Source organism: Coniosporium apollinis, assembly GCF_000281105.1.
Source record: "Coniosporium apollinis CBS 100218 chromosome Unknown supercont1.9, whole genome shotgun sequence".
Classification (NCBI taxonomy): Eukaryota; Fungi; Ascomycota; class Dothideomycetes; genus Coniosporium; species Coniosporium apollinis.
In genome coordinates, this window is record NW_006913271.1 from 354,812 (window position 1) to 377,428 (window position 22,617).

The window sequence follows — 22,617 nt, forward strand, 5'->3', positions numbered from 1 at the left end:
AAGTCCGCCCATGTTGTACAGCCCAAATACCCCCAATCCCGTGCATGTAAGACATATTCCCGTCAGCAACGGCCAAGCTCCTCATTATAGTCTCAGTCCACCTCACCTCCACCGCCGCATAGCTCCGTCCCCCCTCCTCGCCCCCGCCGACGGCGCACTAATGTCAATCCTGCTCAACTCCCTGCTCAGCGCGCTCATCTCTCCACCCATCATCCCCTCATCCAACGGCACCTTCGCTGGGATCGGCGGTGGGCCTCCCCGTCCCGCATACCCCATCCCGCCATCAACATCACCGTATCCAAAGCCCCCCACATTCTCCCTCTCCGCCAACGGCATCCCGCCAGTCGGATTCTGCCTCGGCGACCTTTTCTGCAGCCTGTTCCTGCCCGCGCCCTCCTGCGCGCTTCCCGGCAGCCGTGGACTCACAGCCGGGACGCCCGCATTCGCCGCAACGCCCGCAGCAGCATGCACCGCGTTCCTAATCGCGGCATCCCTGTCGCGCTGGCGCTGTCCGCTCGGCACGGGCTCCCGCGCGCCCGTCAACCCAATCCGCTCGCGCGCCGGCTTGTCTTTCTTCGGCCCCTTGGGCTCCGGCTCCGGGGCCCAGGCCTCGACGGGGAGGTGGTCCGAGGGGTCGACGAGCTTGCCGTGGAAGGTGACGACCTGGCCGGTACCGTTCGCATCGGTACTGGTGTTAGCTGGGCGGTGGGTATCTGGGCTTGGGGTCGCGGCCGCTGGGGAGTGGGATGCTGCGTGCGGCGTATGCAGGGTCGGGTTGTAGGCGTCGAAGGAGTCCGGGGAGAAGGGCGCGCCGGAGAGGCGGCGCTCGGTGGGGTCGGCGGAGGACGAGGGCCGCGGCGAGACGGATTTGCGGACAGGGGTTGCGCGGTCGGGGACGCGGGAGAGGCGCGTGTCAGGGGAGATGGCGCGAGGTTTGATCATTGGTGCGATTTCGGCGGAGGGATAGGGATGGGGGCTGGGCGATTGATGGTGATCGTACAGATGTGGACGTGGTGGTGTCTGATAGTCTGGGATATGTTGCTGCTGAGAAAGCGGAGGTGCCCGTGGAGGGGTATCGTAGGCTGGCGGACGTGCGTCCTGATACGGGCCTGACATTGACATGAGATTGACATTGCCTGTGCTCAATCGGCTATTCCGCCTTGAGCTGTGGTGGTACAGGTCGACCGCAGTAGCATCGTAGCCCGGCGTAAGGCTCAGCGGCAGGCTGTGGGGGTTGTCCTCAATGGACTCTAGCATATTGGAGTGGCTGGAAGTCGGGCGAAGTGGCTCCACGTATCCTCCACTTGGTGACACTGCATGTCCGTGGTGCGCGTAGCTTTGATGGTTGGAAAGCGGGGAAGGAGAGTATTCATCCTGGTGATGGCGAGGTTGTGGTGAGGAACCATGTGTGCTCCGCCTGTGCCGATCTGTCGCGATGCTCAGGGGGGCGGGAGCCATGTTTGATGAGTGTCTCATGTGTCGCGAAGAGACCTGGGGCACGGCGGCCGGTGCACTGCTACGGTGTACAGGAGGCGGTGGAGGAGCGACGTCGTCTTCATCCTCCACCGTTGGCTGCATATAAGCCGGCGCATGCGCGCTCGGTGCATGAGAATGCTCATGGTATCCGTAATGTTGAGAAGGGTGACCACTTGGGTCGAAGCTATCTGGTTCATCGTATGTCTGGACATGCGCGGGATAGCTAGCTTCGTGTGAACAAGGGGCGCCGTAGTGACTGAGGGCGGTTTGGTGAACGCCAGCGTCCACGGAAGGATCGTGATAGGCCCGCTGAGTCGGTGGCGTATAATTATGACCGCGCCTTTCTTGTCTGGCTAGCTCCAGGGTCTGATAAGAAACTATCACCGGAGCGGAATGAGAGTGCGGCAGATCGCTTTGGCTGTGGGGTCGGTTGTTAACCGAGTATTGAGCTCGAGCAACGTTATTATACTCGGACCCAATAGCGACGGATGCACGATGCCGATGGCCAGCATTCGGCTGCGCTGGTAGCGGCTCAATCGGTCGGACTGCATACGGCTCTCTTGCGTAACCATCAGGCTGATCCCGTATTCGTGGTCCGTCGTATCCGTTCAAGTCCTCAACCGGCGGGCGTGGGGATCGCCGGTCAACAGGAGAACCATACCCGTACCGAGACGGGTCGGGTAGCTGAGTTGGCTGGTACTGCGGACGCGTTCGGCTCGAAGGTGGGATCAGCGGATACGGCGAGGCATCTTCAGGTGGCAATGAGCTCTGCCGCTGTACTGGCTGCGGCTGGTAATCGTTTGTATATGTGCGTCGTTGACTGGAAGGTGTGTGATCTTCCGAATGAGCTGCAGACTGAGGAAGCGGCCTAGGAGGAGTGTGATAGCTTCGGGGAGCCGACACTGGAGCTGGCACAGGAAGGGCATGATCCGGTATTATGGCCGAAGAAGGGGATGAGATGGCCGGGCCGGCTGGTAGGGGTCTTCGTTTTACAGATGTGCTCTCTCGCGGACCGGTCATGGAAGGGGCTTGTCCGGGTTGGACGTCCACTGGCAGGGTTTCTCCTCTACGGTCTAATGCTGGGTTCTCCGTCTTTGGCCGCGTGTCGTAGTACGTGAGTTCGATCCTGATCTCCCCAGCATATTTGCCCTTGCAATTGAGGTTGTGCCATAGGTCATTTTGGCCTCCACCAGGCACCACAACAGCTTCCAAGCTCACCCAGGTCTCGCCGATCAGCTCGGTCTTCTTGTCATCGTTGAATACGGATACTTTGAGATTGTGGTAGTCTGGCGAATCGTGGACTGTGAATCGTATCTCCTGATCCCTGTGAAGAGTTTAGTCAACCGTCCGAGGAGATTCAGTAGGCAGCCTGCTCACCATTTCGGTGTTTGACCTCCTCTTTTATCTGTCTCTGTCTTCTTCGCTTCTTTCCCCAGCCTGGCGGCACAGTACGGGTCTTGCTTGCCCATTGTCTTCCTGTTCGGCAGGTTCTTTGCCCTGTCGAAGACAACAACCAAAGTTCCAATCTCCGGTCCATCTACCGTCATGTCCGAGTAAATACCCGCAGTGTGCATGCCGGTCAACCCAGCTAACCGGGCAGTCTTGGTAGCCATTGTGGACGAGAGATACTGTCACTTGGAGCGGAGAGGTCAGGGGGACCAATTGGTATGGACGTCGGCCAAAGCTTCGAGGACAGGACGAAGCCGCGCGTGCAAGGCCGGGGCAGTGTCGAGCTCCGAGCATACGTCACGATAGATAGAGGGATACCCAATCTCAAGAAGCTCCAGACATTGAATGGAAAGAGGGAGTTAGCTAAACTAGTAAGGTATGTCAACGAGCGTATGTATGGGCTTATGCGTGAGTGTGTCGAGCGTGCAGCGAGCTGCAGATGCAGATGCAGAGGTTGTGTTTTGACGGTTGCTTGCGCGCTGTGGCTGGGTGGCTGGTGCTAGCTTCCGCCAGCAGCAACGGGATCGCCCAGCACCGCGGTCCGACGCGAGGGAGAACATTCATGTCACGTGGTTACGCGTCTCATCGCCAACTCACCAAATCGCCAACTGTAAAGAGCTTCCAAGTTGGATGATGACAGAGAGTAAGCAGGTATTGAGATGTCTCGACACGCGGCCTCTATTTAGACACCTGGGGAGGACAACGAGAGCATCATCTGCCGTCTTACCTGACGCCGATGTCTGTATAGAAAGCGGTTTGAAACGAAGAGTGTAGGTCTGCATTTGTCCAAAAACCTGACTTCCCGTCTTTCCATCCTGTTTGGTCAGGTACCACTCACAGGGTACAGCCTCAACGGCCAGGCCCGGATCACTAACTAAGAGGCGCTGCCTCGAAACAGAACGGCGCCGAGTCTTAGGGAGCTTCGCTTTGTCCTTCTTATGTCTGCAAGCCCTAGCATAACGCCCTCGCCCTGAGCTTCATCGAGCTAGCCGTGAACGGTCCGTTGCGCACCTCGTACGGCCTTAAGATGAACACAAAAGAAGCATGTCTCTCTCCTCTTTGTCGTCGCATATTTCACACCTGATCTGTTGATTTTTGGAGCCACCTGATTCTTTGTCTGAGCCAATTGATTCTTTGTCTAAACTAGATGCTCATTTCATCTCTCAACGTAGCTATATACCAGGTAGCTACTTACCAAGTCCTGGTTATTCACTGCACCTTACTTCCGCCATGATGATTTTCGCAAACGCGCTCCCATTTGTTGTCCTCCTGATCGGCCTCGCTGCTGCCAACGACATAAAACTGATAGTGACCCCTGGTAGCGACTCAAGGCTACTTGCGCGGCAAGACGGTGTCTGCAAGGGCACGTGTGCGACGTGCTTTGGTCTCGGCAACGTCGTGTGCAACACCGCGATCACCGGCACGAGCTGCTACAACCCTAGCGCCGGCGAACAGTGCTGCGCCGATGGCGGTAAGTCCCCAGCATAATCGGTCGTCCCCAGTTGCGAGTACTGATCCCTTTCTTTCAGAGTTCTGCGTTGGCAAAGACACGAGCTGCTGCGGCAGAGTGGTACGTTTACCCTTGAAGACATCGTCTTCGACAAGCCATTGCTGACTGGCGTCGTAGGGTGGAGGTATAACGGAACAGCCTAGCGCTACCAAACCCGCCGCATCGTCCAAGCCGAAGCCGCTGAAGACGTGGGAATGCCTTGCCATCGATAGCGTTGAGCAGTGCTGTGGACGTGCTGGGTCAGATTACCGTCATTGCTCGGGCAAACCGCCCGGCCAGCTCACCTGCTTCAGGCCTGGCGCCAACGAGTTCTGCTGCCCCAACGGCCAGGCTTGCACTGGCCAAGGCTGCTGCGGCCGGTAGTAAGTCCAGGATATCGTCTTGCGCGATGCGTCCCGTGCTAATCGAAGCTGTAGGGCGGCCTTGCTATTACTCCTCGCATGGTGCGGCGCCAAGCACTTAAGGCGTCTGCCGCTGCCGCTGCCGCTGCAGTTATTGGTTTTGTCGGTCTCACACTTCTGTAGATTGTTGTATTCAGTTAAGGCGGGGACGCGCATGGGGGGGAAATTAAAATCGTGGGAGTGGTTTCACAAGCACATTGCTGGCAACGGAGTTTCCGCTTTAGATACCACGAGATGTGATAGATTGAAGAAAGATTCTGCCAGTTTGGATTCCTAAAGATAGACTATTTACTACTGCAATTTGTTCCGTCAGAGTGCGAACACAGCATGACGTTCGTGCGCGCTCTCAGCCCTATGATGATTATCCGGCCTCGCTTCTCACCCCATAATCGACCATGCCTCCTCCACCATCTGTAAGTGTTTGCTAATCGCGATCACGCAGTCGGCGAGACCATACCTCATTCTGATCATAAGATTAGACACCAACGCCCCACCGCTTCGTCCTCAAGCGCGATCCTCAGCAACCACCGAAACCCCCACCCGGCCGCCGCAACCCCGCCAGCCAACCCACCTCAACTCCAAAGCCGCGCCCAACTCCCAAACCACTATCGACGCCAAGTACATCTTCGCGGCAGTTTGCGCAGACTCCCCGCTTCTCCTTCGCTCAGACCAGAAGCCATGATGCGCCGCCGACCCCGCAGTCCACCGCGTCGCCCGCCTCACGTCCCCAGCGGGGCCTAAGGCCCTTGACGCGTGCGGAAAGCATTGAAGATGCGTCGCAGGAGGCTGAGGACGGCGATCATGGAGACGGGGATGGCGACAGAGAGATGCTGGACGCGTTGGACGCGTCTGCAATGCAGCAGACCGTCGAGATAGACGAGCCGGCGGCGCAGCCGGAAGAGGACGGAGAGGGCCACCATGATCGAGACGAAGGTGCAGAAGAGATGTTATTCGCATCTCCAGAACACCGTGCGAAGCGTCGCCGACTATCCTCAAGCCTGTCCCCGCCACCAGACCTGCGCCTTCCTGTCCGCTCTCCCACGAGACCCGTATCGGCGCCCTCGCCAGCGCCGTACTCAAGTCGCTTCCTCCTGCACCCCTCTCAACCTGCATCTTCACAAATCACTAATGAGCAGCAGTCGGCTAGCCGACGTCCCGCTTTCCGTCTGCCCCAACAACATCAGCTGGACAGCGGAAGCAGAGAGCCGTTGCCAGACACATTCTCCCCGCACCGCCGGGGCCAGAAGTTCGTGCCGGGAGGCATGGCGGACGTGGTTCGCGGCTGGGTCATGGACGTCGGTAGCAGCGCTGGGCAAGGGCGGGCGGGGAGGATGGCAGGGAGGGCGCGCGGCGATTCCGAGTTTGTGGTAAATGTACAGGTGGGCAACGTTACACTTGCTGATGGCTTGACGCTCCTGAGGGGGCTGAGTGCCAATCGGAATGATCTGCTACAGGAGAAGAGGCTTGTGCTTACGGGCAAGGCGAGAGGTGGGAATGTGGAGAGGGTTCAGAAAGGAGATATGGTTGGGGTGAGGGCGCCGAGCTGGGAGATTGAGGTCAAGGGGAGAACGTGGAGCGTAGGTGTTGATTGGGGCACTTTTGATGGCGGTGGCGGAGAGGCCGGCCGTGAGTAGAACAGCCAGCGAGTTGAGTAATGTTGTCACTAGTGATGATTGAATCGAGGGCCGGGTTATGAGAAGACTTTAGTACCTGCAATAAGCGTAGTCCGCCCTGGCAACCCGTGCCGGCATTCAACAGCCTCACGTGGGCTTTGCAAAGTGCGGTGAGTAACATGATCGATGGAGAGTTAATCGCGATAGTCTTGTACGGTCTGGATTCCAACGCCCCTCTTGCCTTACTGAACAAGCAGTAACAAGCCTCCGAAAGGTTATACATCTGGTGTTATAACTAAGGTAACGTGAAGTGTTACAATTAACCGAGCTCCTTGGGGGAGACTTGTAACAAAAGTACATCATTTACAACTCTCCATCAGCTGTGTTAGTATATGTAACTTATTCAATGGCAACGCTAACATTAACAGCGACCGAACTAACCATCCATAGCGACTATGGCAACTCGAAATACCGGCTATCCCACTCCTGTCACTAATATGGAGCGAACAGAGCTTCTCCGCCACCTCTATTGCGTTAGTAATGTAACAACACACTCGGGACAAAGGGTTTAAGACTAAGAGATAACAGGAATACACTTGATTTCCGGAATACCGTGTATGCAGGAAAACGGACTTACAAACCTCACTGTACAAGAGAAAATCCTATCTATGCGAACCCATGTATGTCGCATACCTTGGCACCAGCTTTTCTGCTACAACCCGGGACATATCGTACTGGAAAATCGCCAGATCAACGAGCGTCGCCAGAGATGCAACAATACCGCCAAGGCAACGAAAGCGAGACTTGTCCCGACTCTGACGGACTGTATCGATTCCGCAGTCAGGCATCAAGAAGGTCATTTACAGATCTTGCATACCTGCCACCAGCTCTTTTGTTACAACCCGGCACACATCGTACTAGAAAGTCGCATGACCAACGAGCGCCGTCAGAGATGCTGTAACACCGCGAAGGCAACAAAAGCGAAGCTGGGGATTGTCCCGCGCAATTGCAACAAACACGAACCGCCTTGCAAGCTGAAGCAGGCCTCTGATGGCCTTGAACGGGTGTTTCACAAGGCGGTGAGTAGTGTATATGTACCAACAACTAGTAACACTAACTTCGATAAAGCTCAAACCGAAGTCAACTACCGCAACAAGTAAATGCTGGCTTTGTCCCGCTAACGACGTTGAAATGAAGCGGCCACAACTGCTCCGCCACATCTATCAGGGTAATGATACGAGGTACTAGGGATGAAGACTTCAAGGCTGACATATTGTAGGAACATGCGCAACTTCCCGAATGCCACCGCTGCAGGAAGAGCGACCTTCGAACAATCTTGTGCAAGAGACAGTCGCACTCGTGTACACCCCCACCGACTCAGCGGCGCGCTATCACAAATGACCCGCGCAAACGGTGTCCGTATTGTAGATCTTATCCCGCGAAGATCCTCGAACACCTACAAATTCGTTGCACCATGAACCGCTGCACCGACTGCGGCGTCCGCCACGGGTACCCGCTAGAGCACCAATGTCTCACGGCCTGTCAGCGTTGTGGAGATGACCAGTTCTTCTCGTCCGACAAAGTGGCCCACATCTGTCACGCCCTGCACACCGCATGCGCATCACCAGAATGTGGTAACGACAGCCACTGTGTGTTTTGCCATACCGAAGCCAAGCCCCATCACAATTGCCTCGAAAAGGGATGCCGTAATTGTTACGGCTACGTTGCGAGCGACCCCGACGACTTAGCTCGCCACATCCGGCGGAAAGCCTGGGACTGGCCTGAGGCTCCCTTTGTGTCTTACAACTGCCTCCCCCTTCTTGCGCGGCTGTCCTCAGCCAGCGATACGCCTGTGTGTCGCCGTCGTGCCCTCCGTTTGCAGCACGTGAAAACGCTGCGTCACCGCAGGCGATATGGAAGCAAATGGAAATGAGGCCATGACGGGAAATAAGCTCGTGAGGGTAGATAAACAGTAAATCGTGAGTCTTAGCGAGCGCATAAATATCGCGCGCTCTCCCAGTTTTTCTGAGGTTCGACACACTCTACTTTCCAGCTGCGTTTTGCTGTCGTCGTCTCAACAGCTACAATGTCAACACCAAGCACTCCGTCTGTAAGTTTCGTAGGCGCGCGGTTACCCTGCGCTTCCCCTGCTGATCCTTGTCAGAAAACCACGGCTCGCGCCCCTGTCAAGCCGATCGAGCCCACATGTCTGCGCTGTTCCAAGCGCGTTGTCAAAGGCGGTCGCAAGCCTTGCCAATTGAGAGAGTGCTTGCGATGCGTGTTCTGCGGTAAAACTGATTTCGGCTCTCGGGACATTCTGAATCAACATACGAAGGGATGTGCGGGACGAGATTGCCAGAAGAGACTTCCGCCTGATGGTGTTGCTAAATGTAAACACAGCCACTTCCTTATGACGACGGGCGACGTACAGGCGCATGACGACTATAAAATAAAGCCGTCGAACTTCAAACGGGGTGAGGATCTCCTTTATCCCTGCAAGAGATACGGATTCTAGCGACTGCGCTGGGATGGACGCAGCACTCGCTACGCGGTAAACGACTGGCCTGTGGAAAAGTCTGCAATACGACGGCGTTTGCTATGTATCAGGCTGAAGGGCTTTCAGTAATATCATGGCATTTGCGATTAAAAATGGTTAGATCCCAAATCAGACTAAGCCGTCCCAAAAACGTGGCTCGACTCATGCACCTGCCGACATCTCAAAGAACTCACAGTCTAAGCTCCACTCTACGCTGCGGCACTTGCAGCGAGTCCTGCCACGCTGGTGTCGGCACAAAGAGTCCTTCATGCACCTCTCAGGGATCGTGTCGGACCGTCACCGCAGGTTTAATTAATCTTTCACACCTTCTTGAAGCACGCGCGTGATCCCGTCTCTGACCCGTTTATGCCTTGGTTGCCTTGTTGCGACTTCTATCCATGCCTGCCTGGGCTTCGTAAAGCTCATCATTGACATTCTACGGGATACTACGGTTACTACATTCGGACGTGAAAGGACAGGAGACCGCCACCGCTCATGGAAGACCCTAAAGTGACCTCCGTTGCTCTATGCCAGGCTTTATGACTCTTATCAATTTGGGGTATTCATTTTCTATCTTGACGCTACTTACCGACTAAGACTTTGACGACTTTGCAGTACGGCATCACCTCGATAAAACCCGTCCAGGCAGGGAGAACGAAGATGAGCAGCCTCCGGAGGTAGGAGCTCGCTTCATCGTCAACCCTAAGCCGGACCAGAGGCCCACGGAGCCTGTAGCTCACGTAATAACCGCTGCGGCTTGAAGAGATCTCCTCGGTCTCCTCCTTGGTCTCCTCCTCGACCTCCTTCTCGACCTCCTCCGTAGCCTCTACAGCATCTTCTATTTCTTCCTTTCTGCCTCTGCTAGGCTGTTCGCATCTTTTTCTTATGGGCCTATGACTTACGATCTTACTTTCTCGCTCTATACCTATGACTGTTGCTTTGGAGGTCTTCTCTTTGTCGCTTGACAGTATAATATACCCAGCATGTCTTCTTCTTTAGTATAATATTACGAGCTACGACCGATATATTATGATCTGATCTGATCTTGCTGGACAAGATATTGTTCGTAACTTTGGGGATGGTAGAGTAGGCGGCGGCTGTTGCCGTATAATCAACATTGCTGCTACGCACTGGACAACCATGCAGCTAGTGAACTTCATCCTCCCACATCGACCTAGCTTCCATCAGTCGACATATTTCGCATTCGCCTCCACACTCCCAGAAAGCCGCCACCAACGACCCTTTCCCCAGCCTTCGGCCTGCAGACCATCTTCCACACCCCCTGTTTCTTCTCCAATTCTTCCGCCTGCTCCAGGTCTCGCGCCGTGACGTCGCCATCACTCATCCCCTCCGCACTGCCCTCATCGCCTTCTTCGCCTGCGCGCTCAACGCCCTCCTCACCGCTTTTAATGCTCAAGCGTTTTTCGCCTCTTGCGTTCTCCAGTCGGTCGACACTCCTCGGCCTAACGATCCTGAGATCCCACAGCCTCGGCGGTCCCAGCTCAACCACCTGCTCTAGCTGGAACGGCAGCTTCAGTTCTTTGATTCTTGTGACGCACTCGCCAATCTGAGTAATACTAGGGTTGAAGACGGCCAACACGCCATCTACTCTCATTGCCTTGGCCACCAGTTCCAGCTTCTCCTCCGCAGCCGGCAGATCCAAGAACACGTGACTCAGAAACTCCATCCCCCGTCCCGTCGTGTCATGTGACGACAGCTGCGACGTAATCCAATCCGAGACATCGCCGACGTGGAAGTCAACGCTGTGCGCATACATGCCGCGCCGGAAGCGCGATACGGTCCGTTGCGCCTGCTCGGAGTGCTTAGCTGATATTTCAATGGTGTGGATGATTGCTCTGCGCGATTTGCGCCATGCCTCGTAGGGATCAGCTGCGGTGGTTGCGGGCTCAGCGAGAGGCGCGTCGTAGGAAACATCTTCCGCTTCTTCTGCTTCTTCAATGGTACTGGAGCTGGTGGTCTCGGTGTCGCTTGCTGCGGACGAAGACGATGGTCGGGTGGCCGCAGAACAAGGCGGCGGCGCGTTTGCGGCGTGTATTGCACGCGCGAGGTGGAGCGTCAGCGCGCCATGACCTGTTCCCGCCTCGAGTATTTCGAGCGGAAACGTGGCGCCATCGGTTGGGCAAGGTGGAGAGACGTGGATATCCAGCAAGCTGACGATCAAGTTCGCATCGCCTGGGTATATCTGCGTGCACACAATCAACGCTGCTCCCTATACCCGTATGCTTGTTTCACAGAAAAACATCCAGCATCTCGACGCTCAAGGGAATAGACGGACAGGCGTGACCACTCTCGGCGTCAAGCGCACATACTCAGCTAGCGTAGGCTCATGAATCCGGTACGCGACGTTCTTGCTGCTGCTGACGATGTCGCGGACGCGCCGGCCGATTATTGAAGCGTGGGGAAGGGTACCCCGATGCGTCTCGATGCGAGCGGAGGGGCGGAGGGGTTTTGTGAGGATGCCGGCGTGCGAGGGGTCGTCTTTTTGGCGGAGGAGGACTATGTCGCCTTCTATAGTGGAGTTAGTGGACTGTGTTATAGGGGGAGTAGTACGGGAAGGTCGGGCGTGTGTACCGGCGAAGACCTTGCTGTCTGTTGCCAGCTTGCGGCGGCATTGGAAACAGACGTTGACGTATTGGCGGCTTCTCGAGAGAGCAGACAATGCTCTTCTGGAGGCCATCCCCTGTATGTTCATTGTAGTGTGCAGCAGTCCCGCCCGAGAAACGAGGTTGCGATTGCGGGAGTCGCGTGCCCAGGGTCTGCAAGCGGCCAAGGACGCCATGCAAGCCTCCCGCGAATGCGGAGGAGATCCGGAGTCGAGCACCGGAGATTTCTCCAACACCATGGATTCTGTTGTATGAACCACCTCTCAGCATGGTTTGCAGCTGCATACACCAGTAGTGGAGGCTGTGCCTCGCCATACAAGCTTCTATATTGACCAGGACTGGAACCGCACCGCTGCCATACGGCAGGCACCTCAATCACTATGACACGCCGCATAGTAAACGACCCCCTACTCCAAATCACTCCTTAATCTGTAGCACCCATCCACTAACCTCCTCCAGGTCCGCACCGCAATCCAACTCGCCCTCTTAACCACCATAATCCTCTTCAGCGTCCTCTTCCTCGACACCCGCTACCGCGTGCTCCCCCAATCCCTCCACAACCATCTCCCACTCCACACCCCCGGCCTCGTGATCACAGACATAACGCTCAAAACCTGCAACACCCTGAACCCCTTTTCCACCTGCCGCCTCGATCCCGACAAATGGCACCGCATCGAGAAAGACCTCTATCTCTCGACCGGATGGACCAGCTCCGCCTGGCTGCACATCAAGCGCAAGCGCGAAGAGGAGCTCACAGGGACCGACAAAGTAGTCCTCGACGTGCGGATCGGACGGCTCGACCCCGCGGTCGGCGAGAGCGGACAGGCGGCCGAGAAGTGGGAGGCGCGGCCGGGCGGGCTGTGGCTGAAGCGCAGCGGGAAGAAGAAGGACAGCGACAGCAAGGCGGTGATCACGGCTGTCGATGTGCTGTTTGGCGCGGACGCGGTGGAGCCCCGCCCGGGGTGGGAGATTAGAGATACGCCGCTGCTGTTGGATAGTGCAGGGGAGGGGCAGGAGGCGCGGTTGTCGGTTAGGAGGGGGCCGCCGCAAAAGGTCGAGAGGCCGACGCCGAGAGTGGGGAAGGAGGGCAGGTTCAAGATTATGCAGGTTGCGGATTTGCATCTTAGTACCGGGATTGGGGTCTGTAGGGATCCGGAACCGAAGGGTGCGAATGGGGGGAAGTGTGACGCGGATACTAGGACGCTGGAGTTTGTGGGGCGCTTGCTGGATGATGAACGCCCGGATTTGGTGGTGCTGTCGGGGGATCAGGTCAACGGGGAGACGGCACCTGATGCGCAGAGCGTAAGACTCCCTGCTCCACTTCGACTGGTGAGACTGCTGACACCATACACAGGCCATCTTCAAGTTCGCCGAACTCTTCATCAAGCGCTCCATCCCCTACGCCACAATCTTCGGCAACCACGACGACGAAGGCTCCCTCTCGCGCGCCGCCCAGATGTCCCTAACCTCCTCTCTCCCCTTCTCCCTCTCCGAAGCCGGCCCCAACACCATCGAAGGCGTCGGCAACTACTACGTTGAAGTCCTCGCGCCCGGAAACTCCCAGCACAGCGCCCTAACAATATATCTCCTCGACACGCACGGTTACTCACCTGACGAAACGCGCTTCAAGGGCTACGACTGGCTCAAGCCGAAGCAGATCGATTGGTTTAAAAGTACGGCGGCGACGCTGAAGGAGAGCCACAAGCATTATACGCACATCCATCTTGATATGGCGTTTATTCACATTCCACTGCCGGAGTATGCGGATGGGAGTAATCACCCAATTATAGGCCAGCATCCAGAGGGCGTCACCGCGCCGGGCTTCAACACGCACTTCCGCGATGTGCTTGTTGATGCGGGCGTCCCTGTCGTCTCGTGCGGTCATGATCACGCGAATGATTACTGCGCGTTGAGCTCGAAGAAGAACTCTGAAAGTGGGAACGGGGACCTGTGGATGTGCTATGCGGGCGGAAGCGGGTTTGGGGGCTATGGCGGCTATGGAGGGTATCACAGGCGGATCAGGATGTTTGAAGTCGACATCAACGAGGCGAAGATTAGGACGTGGAAGAGGTTGGAGTGGGGAGAGACGGATAAGAGGCTTGATGAGTTGGTGGTTGTGGATGGCGGAAGGGTTGTTGCGCCCACATGATATGCGGTGTGTGAGAACAGGCTTGGCTTTGGCGTTCGGATTGGGAAAGGGGAAGCGTGGAGTTCGGGGCGTTTTGCTCTTGCTTTGGGGGCTGGGTGTGAAAATCAGCACTAGCTAAAGCTGTGGACGTACGATTAGATGTAGGCGAGAACGCGACTCTTGCGGTGTCTATACCGCATGGGCGGTTATTAGGAACGAAATGATACAATCTGACAACGTTCGCCTTGCCCACGCCCATACATATCCCTCCGATTCACCCTCCCATCTTTCCTAGCACCAACCTCTCACCACCATATTCATCTCCCCATCATCATCACAAGAAATCTTCATCAATATCACAAGATTGCTTACCTTCAACAATCATCACCAACAACCATCATCGCTAACAACTATGATCACTAACGACCATCATCACCATCAATAATCATCGCCAACTGCTAATCCACCTACCTCCTCTCCACCACCACAACTTTTCTTCAACATCAAGAACGGACAAGACCAGCTCCATCCCCTCCGTCTTCCTCCTCACCCTCACTCCGACCAACACCGCGCTCCCGCTGCGCGCCAGGCAAGCATCAGTGGCACTATGCTGTCTGGCTGTTGTCAGTCTCGGTGAAATGTTGACGGGCTTCTTTAGGATTTCTAACATGGAAGGGCCGTCTGACACCCTAGAGCCGGTTATATGGATCACGTGCTGCTATGAACGGTTGGCGACGTTCAATCAAAGTTCTGATTCACTTGCTGAATATCTATACGCACCGCCACGCCTCACTCCCATCACGCGTCTCCAATTCCTCCAGCAATCCCATGTCAATCTCCCGCTCCACTCGCTGCAGCTGCTGTTCCACCCACCCCTTCTCCCTCACCACAACCTCAGCCTCAACATCCCGCATCACCTTCAACTCCTCTAAGCAACCTTGCAGCAGGCTCCTAAAATTCCTCACCACGCGCGCTGCATCCGACCCCTCAGCCGGATCCGTCAGCCCCTCCATCTCCCTCTGCAGCATCCCCAATTTCCTCTCCAATGCCCTATTCTCCTCCTTCCACGCATCCCCCAGCCCGTTAGCAACCGCATCTACCAGCTCCACCCCACTTTCACCCTCGTCGCCACCCTTCCCCCTGCCCTCCCAGATCTCCTGCACCCAAGCGAGCCACGACTCAAATCCCCCAACAAGCCTCACATACCTCCCCCCGCCACCACCATCACTGCCCTCAGTGAGCACCCAAAGCTCCTGCAGAACCCCACCAAGCACAGCCACGTTCTCGCCTAGGCCGCCTCCGAACGACGCCGTACCAGATTTGCCCCACTCCAGTAAGGCGTGGAGGTTAGTCTGCTCGGTGACTTCGCGCTCGCGCTGCCGCATCCGCTTCCACTGGCCCCCGACCGCGTTGAAGCGGCTCTGGAGTGCGCGCTCGGCGCTCTGTGACCACTGCTGGAGTATGTTGGCGGAGGAGGCGTGAAGGAGGTGCAGTTGCAGGAGTTCGGCTTGAAGGCGGAGGACTGGTGTTGAGGAGGCGGTGTCGTTGGCGGCTGTACTAATAGAGGCGGAAGAGGCGGTGTGGGTAGTGCTTGCTGGTATAGGTGGTTTCGGCGCGGTGGACTTCTTGGGGGAGTAGTGCTGTTGGAGGGTCGAGAATGCAGGACGCGAGAGGTTTGGGACGTCGGAGGCGGAGGGGAGGGTGAGGTTACGGCGATGGGTGGACGGCTTGGGGGCGGCTGGTTGGGGGCAAGAGGGTGCCGGTGTGACGGTGGAGCTGGCTGTACGCTGAGGCTCTGTCATTGCACTTGGAGGTGGCTTTATCGACCTGGTGTTGGCGCTGGGCCGCTCGGGCGGAGGCATCCTGCTGATGCTGGTTGCGGACGTTGAAGATCCTACTGAGGGCGGCCGGCTGCTGCGCTCGAGGTCGGCTTTGGAGGCTGAGTGCCTCGATAAGGACGAAATCTTCGACACACCGTTGGTGATGCTCGACGACTGCGTGCGAGCGTGTGAGCTAGTGCTAGTAGCTCGATCACTCTGCTGGGCCGGCGCTGGTCTTCGCACGGATTGAGATCTTCCTATCCCTGACGGAGGCGGCATTGAGGACTTCTTAGCTCTTTCCGAGTGTTCCGCAGTGGCAGCGCCGCCTAGCAGTGACCTTCTGATAGGCATGTCAATTCTGGCTTGCGGAAGACGCGGCGCGCCAGCTATTCCACTCGGAGGTGCGACGTCATGCGTAGTTTTGGTAGCGGGCGGTTGATAGCTAGAACCGTTGCTGGGTGCTGTTCTGGGATAGGACTCGTGATCGTGCTCTTGCGTCCCGTCCAAGCCTGCTGGTTCTCCCCCATTGTATACAGGTGACAGCCGGGATGCGAGCTTCAGCCCATTTGACGGTCCTTCACTAGGCTGCGGAAGCAGACTCCTCCTCTTTATGGCATTGTCGCTTCTCTGCTGCAGTGGTCTTGGAGACGGTTGCGGGAGCCGCGTAGGGGAGCGGATCTCATCTATTGGGTCTACATCGCTAGCGGACAGTTGTGTTGACAACGGCTTCTGGCCCTTTGAGAGGTTAGCCTGCTTGGACTTCTTTCAGTGGAGAGAACTATGGGTGAGACCTGGGGTTGAGAAGACTGTCCATTCAGTCTGCTGGGTTGTCGGACATGGCGAGTCGAGGATGTGCGTTGCGGCAGGGTCATGGTGCTGGCTAGAGGTGAGATGGTGATCCGCCGCTACCATGAAACGCGGAGGCACGTGACGAGTTGGATATGGTTGTCTTCAACCTAACCCTAAGTAACCCTCCTCGCCTCCACTCGACAGTTCGGTGTTTCATCTCAGCAAGTAAGTCACTTGTCATGACCCTCAAACTCACGTTGATATGTCTGAGAGACGCCTTCAATTCTCTTCCCATCACTCCTCAGGCATGCATGGCTGTTACTGCTTGGTGGATAACCAACACCTGCAGGCAATCAAGCAGTTGTGAATCACGTCACGGAGCCAGCTGCAGGAGGGAACAAACCACTGATCATAAGCGAGTTCTTAATCAACAAAACCGTGAAGGTCTCTTCCGTTGACATCCATGACTGTCAAACCTAAGGCTAAGCTGATCAGAGGTCTCTTTTGTCAACATCCTTCGCCGTTGAACATGTGTCCAAGTTGGTTGAAGTCGCCCGTGTCCAAGATCGCAGCTCCTCCGAGTATGCTTAAGTGAACTGCGGTCTCCGGTCGAGGGATGCGGTTCTGTTTCACCAGCGCTTGATTGTATCGGCCGCAGCTTGTAGCCTCCTTCTCTGCCACCGAGGTCTCACTCTATTTGGCTTGCATCACATTCGAGACTCCTATCTTCCGTCTAAGCGGCGTGGGCTAACTGCCTCAGCTCTCAATCGCTGCCGAAATCGAATGTGAATGCACACCACACCTGGAGACATCGGATCCGATGGCGCAAAAGTCGATGCACTTGTTCGTCGCTGCAGTTGCGCTGCAGACTGGTATTCCAGTAGTTGGGCATGCGGAACAGGCCTGGGAATAAGTGCACTGACCAGGTGACCATTGGACATGTCCAGTTTAGGGTTCTGGCAAAGGGGCCGAAGCGTCGATCCATCGCGGCTGATCGCCCCTTGACCCACGGAATCTTTCCCGCTCCCCAGTCTTTCAGGAACTCGCCACGTCGGTGTCAAAAAAAAAACCGTTCCAACCAAGATCAACCTTTTACCCAGGAACAGAAACATCGGTAAACACATTAAAGTGACTATTAAACCTTAAACACTCTACCAACTATACCTACACGCTCTTTTAGCTGATAGTGTGTTGTTCTATCAAGCTCGAAAACATCAAAACAACGTGAAGTTGGTGGGGATCAGTCTTGGTAGGAGTGTTTTTTTGGCACTGACGTGCTCGCTTGCCGGCGTCGATTGCGTTCAACCCCAGCTTTCCCCCGCGAGTTGTTCAAGTGCACGCCCCTGATGAGCAAGATCGCCTGCTGCTCTCCACATCCAAGATGTCACCCCGGACGCCACATCTCCTGCCAAGACCCGCCATCTCTTGAGAGACCGCCACGTTCCTGTTAAAGCCGCTACGTAAACTCAATCGAGCCTGAACTGTCAAGAAAATGCGAGTGCATCAACTCCGCGCAAGCGATGGGTAGTCTACAGGGGGACAGTCTAGCGCAGCGAAACCTGTCACAACCTGTTCATTGGCCGTGACCTCAAAGAATGCGTATATCAACCAATTGGGGTCTGTGCTAGCAGCATGAATTCCGTGTACCAGGCGTACGCTACAATGCTGGACCCACCGGACTGTCGAGACTGCTGTAGCCGCATCTGGTCACTGAACGTCGTGGCTGTTCGGCCTGACGACCGGTCGCTCTAGGAGCCAGGATCTCCAGCAGCAATTGGGCGCTTGGTTACCTCCCATGCCGACCGTCGATGGATTCCAAATGAAAGAAAGCCGGAAGCTAGATTTTACAACATTGATCTGCAAGCCATTCCGTAGTCTATGTCTCACCTGCAGCACTGCGAGTTGATCCTTTTCTTCAAGTACTGTCAGTCTTTTTCAGACCTTATATAAAAAGAACTCCCTTGTGACAGATCGTACAATCTCAATCATTTCCACTCACGATGTTGTTCCGTGCTGAGCGCTATCTCTGGACCGTCGCCGCACTCTCCAGCGTCCTAGATGCCGCCGTTGTTCAAAGGCAAAATCAGGTCTGCAATGCGGACAACTGTCTTCGTGCCTTGAGAGGCAATTCGGGCGCATCTGCGTTCTGCGCGACCTATACCACCGCCGTCCAGACGACGACGACTGGCCTGCCAGCCTACTTTAGTGCCTGTGCCTCGAGCACTTCCCGACTCAGCTCAGCGTGCAGATGTCTCGCCACGGGTACTGCGACGACAACCACGACACCGGCAGCATCGCCTTCTACCCCACCTGCTGGTAGCTGCCCCACAGCCACTGTCACTCAGCCGGCCTCCACCGCCACTATTACTCAGTCTGCCACTACGATTACGGTGACAACCACTCAAGTGGGAGCCGGAGACGACACTACAGTCACGGTTCCAACCACGATCACGCTTCCAGGAGAGGATACCGAAAGCACCATCACTATTACGGTTCCGACCACGTTGACTGTGCCAGGTGCCGGAGAAGTTACAACACTTACGATTCCAGGCGCGGGAGAGATTACTACAATCACGATTCCAACTACCGTGACTCTCCCAGGGGAGGACACTGAGACCACTATCACTATTCCAACTACTATAACTCTCCCAGGGGAGGACACTGTAACGACAACTACCGCATCGTGTGACACTGCCACGCTTACAGTGCCAACTACCATCACCGATGCAACCACCGTTACCATTCCTATTACGCTCCCGCCAGTCACGGATACTACCACTCTCCCCGCATCCACAATCACTCTTCCAGCAGACACAATCACCCTTCCAGCGGATACTATCACTCTTCCAGCGGACACAGTGACCCTACCAGCTGATACAGTCACTCTTCCGGCAGCGACAGTGACTCTCCCAGCAGACACGGTCACTCTCCCGGCATCGACAGTCACGCTTCCGGCGGACACAGTGACTCTCCCGGCATCGACAGTCACCCTTCCAGTAGAGACAGTTACCCTTCCAGCGGACACGGTCACTCTTCCTGCATCCACAGTCACCCTCCCCGCAGTGACCCTCCCAGCAGACACAGTCACTCTCCCCGCATCAACAGTTACCCTCCCGGCATCAACAGTCACCCTCCCGGCATCAACAGTCACCCTCCCGGCATCAACAGTCACCCTTCCGCCCGTAGTCAACACATTGACGAACATAGTGACGACCACCATAGCGCGAACGACAGTCACCGAGACCCTGACCGCCTGCACTAGCACCATCGCCCGAACCACTGTGAGCTCCTGCACTGCCACTTCCACAATCGCTCGTTCGACGGTCATCGGCGTTTGTACGACGGCAGCCCCGTGATGAGGTGAATTATCCCCAGATTGGTACGCTCTAGAGGCGAGGTTTGGCTGGTCAGGCAGTCTGTTGTTTGTCTTTGTTTATTAGAAAACGTGCGAAGCGTTCACGGTGTGCACGGCGTGTTGTGATTAGGAGCGGTAGCTGGGCGAGAGTGTATCTTATTAGGCCCTGCGTGTTGGAAGCTGAGTACAATTAAAAGCTACTGTCCGTGTGCAACAAAATCTCATGCTAAGCCACCTGTGTCTTTTGATTGTCGGTTTCCCAGTTCCGCGGCAGTGGAACGATCAATAGGAGCTTGTCCTGGTCGTGCATAGCTCTTAGTCTCATTAGTTCTCGTGCTAGGATCTGAGAAGAGCTTCATCATGCTTCACGGTATCGTGCTTTCGGAAGATGCCAGGAGATTGGCTCGCAATGCCTTACTGCCAACGAACTTCACCAACCCTCTGAAGTAGCTTGTAGCCACATGCTCTTGTTGCCTCCGGACGTCGCCAAGGGTTTCAAGTATCCTGTGGGTACATGCTTTCACTATCGGCGAGCTTCGTCATACCCTTGAAGTATCCTATGGCTCCATGCCCTCACCGCCGATGAGCTCCCTCACGTTCTATAGTATCCTATAGCGTACACGCTGTTAATGTCGGCGAGCGTCGCCAACCCTCTGAAGCATCCTGCAGCTGCATGCTCTCACCGTTCCGCTCCACCGCAAAGTGAGGTAAGCAGCCGCAGGTGTGCGTCATATCAAGGTCAACCGAGTGCCTTTGCCACTCAAGCCTGCAGAAATGCAAAGCCGGCGTGTACGATATATGTGAAGACAGGCTACCCGCCGGTATGAAAGAAGCCTCCCGAACATGGTGCAACGGCCTTGTCAGGGCAGATGTCGCTGTTGCGTGAGAATAGCAGCAGCTGCTTCAATGGCCGAATTCTGGCGGATGAGAGGATGTATGAAGGTAGCGGTGGCTATGGCAGTTGCTCGATCGTGGCATGTAAGAAACTAATCAGGCGTGGTAATTGTTGCTACGGTTTTCAGAATCTGGCGGATAAATGACTGAACAGGATTGGTAATGAACGCCAATGTGCCTGAAAGCTGGCGGATAGGAAGCTGTCTGGTAGTGGTAGTGGCCCCGGCAAGGCTCCGGTTCCGAAGAATACGGTGTGAGTGTTATGGGGGCACAAAGACGCTTGTTTAAGGGGTGTCTGATTGATAGGATTTGATCCCATCAGGCAGTATAAATGCCACCCTCTGCATGCGAAGATGGCAATCCTTTATGCAATTCAAGATGGGAAGGTCGCCCCAGAGCAGCTAGGACTACAGTGAATAGGAGCAGTTTAGACCAAACTAGAGACAGCGGCACAAGCGATTGTCGAAAGACACTTCGAGGTCGAGCACAGTTAAGGAGCATCCAGGATTGCGCATACGGAATATGATAAGATCCTAATTAAGAGAATCGAGGACCTTAAGTACGTCGTCGCCTTATACGAGGAACGCTATTAGGCTCTCGTAGACCATATTTTCGATCACTAAGAAGCCGTCCCGCCTAAGTTCGTCCTGAAATTTCCGATAGAAGCACCAATAAAGCTTCGCGGACGCTATACGGTAGTATTAAGAGAGCAGGCCGCTACTTAAACTACCGAAAATGTCAAGGACTGTAAGAACGAATAGGAGGATATGGATCTCAGTACAGAGGAAGAAACAACAATGCGATAAACTCCCTATAACCGGCACTAGCGTAGAAGAACATCGTGGACCAATAGACTCGGCATAAGGTCTTAACCTCCAATAAGAAAGACTTCTCAGAAAAGGGGGGTTCGCCGCGCAAATTTAAGAAGGATTAAGAGACGATATACAAGCTGCCGCTATTGGAGAATGAGGCTTCGGACGAAGATTACAAGCCGATAAAAGAAGTTCGCCTTTCAGTAGAGAGCTAGCAGAGTCAATATGGCATGGATATTCGGACTCTATCTTGATCTAGGTATCCAGCACCTTGCTGCTGGATACCGTAACATTCAGAGGGGGATAGCTGGTGGCCTTGGCAGCCACTTGCTGAATTAGCTCATCTACGGGTGACATCGGTTTTCCTAGAAGCATCACCAGATATAACCAATCCAACCAATCAGACAGCCCTTGAACAAGCGTCTTTGTGCCCCCATAACACTCACAACGGGGGTGCGTGGTAAAGGCAGTAGCTCTCCCGAGGCTCATGGTCTGGCGGATGTGAGGCTGCGTAGTAATGGTGGTGGATGCCGCAGTGCTTGAAAGCTGTCAGGCTTCCAGTCATGGCTATGAGTTTGTGTCACGGCAAGGACGACCTGTCATCAAGCGATACAGCAAATTGTTGCTATTAATGCTACATGTGCACGAGACAAACACAACTCATGTGCCCGCTCCCTCCCGAGCCGCCGCCCTCTTCCTCTTCTGCCTTTGCTTCTTCGCCGCCTTGACCGGATTGTTCTGTACAACAACGTTGTGCATTACAGCATGATACTGCCGGTTCTCCTCTGCAGTGGCTCGCCCGCGAGTCACGAGCTATTGAAACCTCAAACAGACGACTCACGTATTCCTCCTCTTCCTGAATTCTTTGATAGTTTGTAGCTAGCCAGAGTCCAGGTGACGAAGAACGAGAACTACCCAGGGCAACTGAAAGGTGTATAGCTTGGATGTGGAAGTGCCACTAGGTAGTTAGTTCAGGGCACTATGTCTTCCTCAGTACAGGGAGGCAGGCACAAACAGACGTATGCCGGGCAGCAGTAACCTACCAGAGTACCCCCAATACAGGACTGTGGGAGTGAGAGTCACCCGGCGAGATGCCCTCCTGGGCACAAGCCTCGATCCGATCAAGCATGTGTGCAGTCTCGGGCAGCCGAAAAGAGTATCGAGGTCGGGAGAAGCACCTGTTCTTCATTTCCGTGGATTGGCGGCGGAT

The 22,617-nt window shown here is 55.5% G+C and overlaps 7 protein-coding genes across 7 annotated transcripts; 4 read left to right on the forward strand and 3 right to left on the reverse strand.

The window, feature by feature from the left end:
- Nucleotides 1-102: 102 nt before the first annotated feature.
- W97_02478 (uncharacterized protein) lies at nt 103-3,089 on the reverse strand (the record flags this gene model as incomplete). The annotated part of the gene is made up of 2 exons (XM_007780378.1): nt 103-2,800; nt 2,854-3,089. The coding sequence occupies 2 exons, from the start codon at nt 3,087-3,089 to the stop codon at nt 103-105; spliced, it is 2,934 nt and encodes a 977-aa protein (XP_007778568.1).
- Nucleotides 3,090-4,155: 1,066 nt separating this feature from the next.
- W97_02479 (uncharacterized protein) lies at nt 4,156-4,798 on the forward strand (the record flags this gene model as incomplete). The annotated part of the gene is made up of 4 exons (XM_007780379.1): nt 4,156-4,396; nt 4,455-4,495; nt 4,553-4,674; nt 4,729-4,798. The coding sequence occupies 4 exons, from the start codon at nt 4,156-4,158 to the stop codon at nt 4,796-4,798; spliced, it is 474 nt and encodes a 157-aa protein (XP_007778569.1).
- A 433-nt stretch (nt 4,799-5,231) lies between these two features.
- W97_02480 (uncharacterized protein) lies at nt 5,232-6,470 on the forward strand (the record flags this gene model as incomplete). Its single annotated transcript, XM_007780380.1, has 2 exons — nt 5,232-5,249; nt 5,316-6,470. The coding sequence occupies 2 exons, from the start codon at nt 5,232-5,234 to the stop codon at nt 6,468-6,470; spliced, it is 1,173 nt and encodes a 390-aa protein (XP_007778570.1).
- Nucleotides 6,471-9,566: 3,096 nt separating this feature from the next.
- On the reverse strand, nt 9,567-11,698 carry W97_02481 (uncharacterized protein; the record flags this gene model as incomplete). The annotated part of the gene is made up of 4 exons (XM_007780381.1): nt 9,567-9,843; nt 10,200-11,188; nt 11,282-11,514; nt 11,578-11,698. 4 exons carry the CDS (start codon nt 11,696-11,698, stop codon nt 9,567-9,569), a joined length of 1,620 nt encoding a protein of 539 aa, XP_007778571.1.
- A 291-nt stretch (nt 11,699-11,989) lies between these two features.
- On the forward strand, nt 11,990-13,758 carry W97_02482 (uncharacterized protein; the record flags this gene model as incomplete). Its single annotated transcript, XM_007780382.1, has 3 exons — nt 11,990-12,004; nt 12,069-12,911; nt 12,964-13,758. 3 exons carry the CDS (start codon nt 11,990-11,992, stop codon nt 13,756-13,758), a joined length of 1,653 nt encoding a protein of 550 aa, XP_007778572.1.
- A 749-nt stretch (nt 13,759-14,507) lies between these two features.
- Nucleotides 14,508-15,539, reverse strand: W97_02483 (uncharacterized protein; the record flags this gene model as incomplete). The annotated part of the gene is made up of 1 exon (XM_007780383.1): nt 14,508-15,539. One exon carries the CDS (start codon nt 15,537-15,539, stop codon nt 14,508-14,510), a length of 1,032 nt encoding a protein of 343 aa, XP_007778573.1.
- A 2,807-nt stretch (nt 15,540-18,346) lies between these two features.
- W97_02484 (uncharacterized protein) lies at nt 18,347-19,702 on the forward strand (the record flags this gene model as incomplete). Its single annotated transcript, XM_007780384.1, has 1 exon — nt 18,347-19,702. One exon carries the CDS (start codon nt 18,347-18,349, stop codon nt 19,700-19,702), a length of 1,356 nt encoding a protein of 451 aa, XP_007778574.1.
- Nucleotides 19,703-22,617: the final 2,915 nt, after the last annotated feature.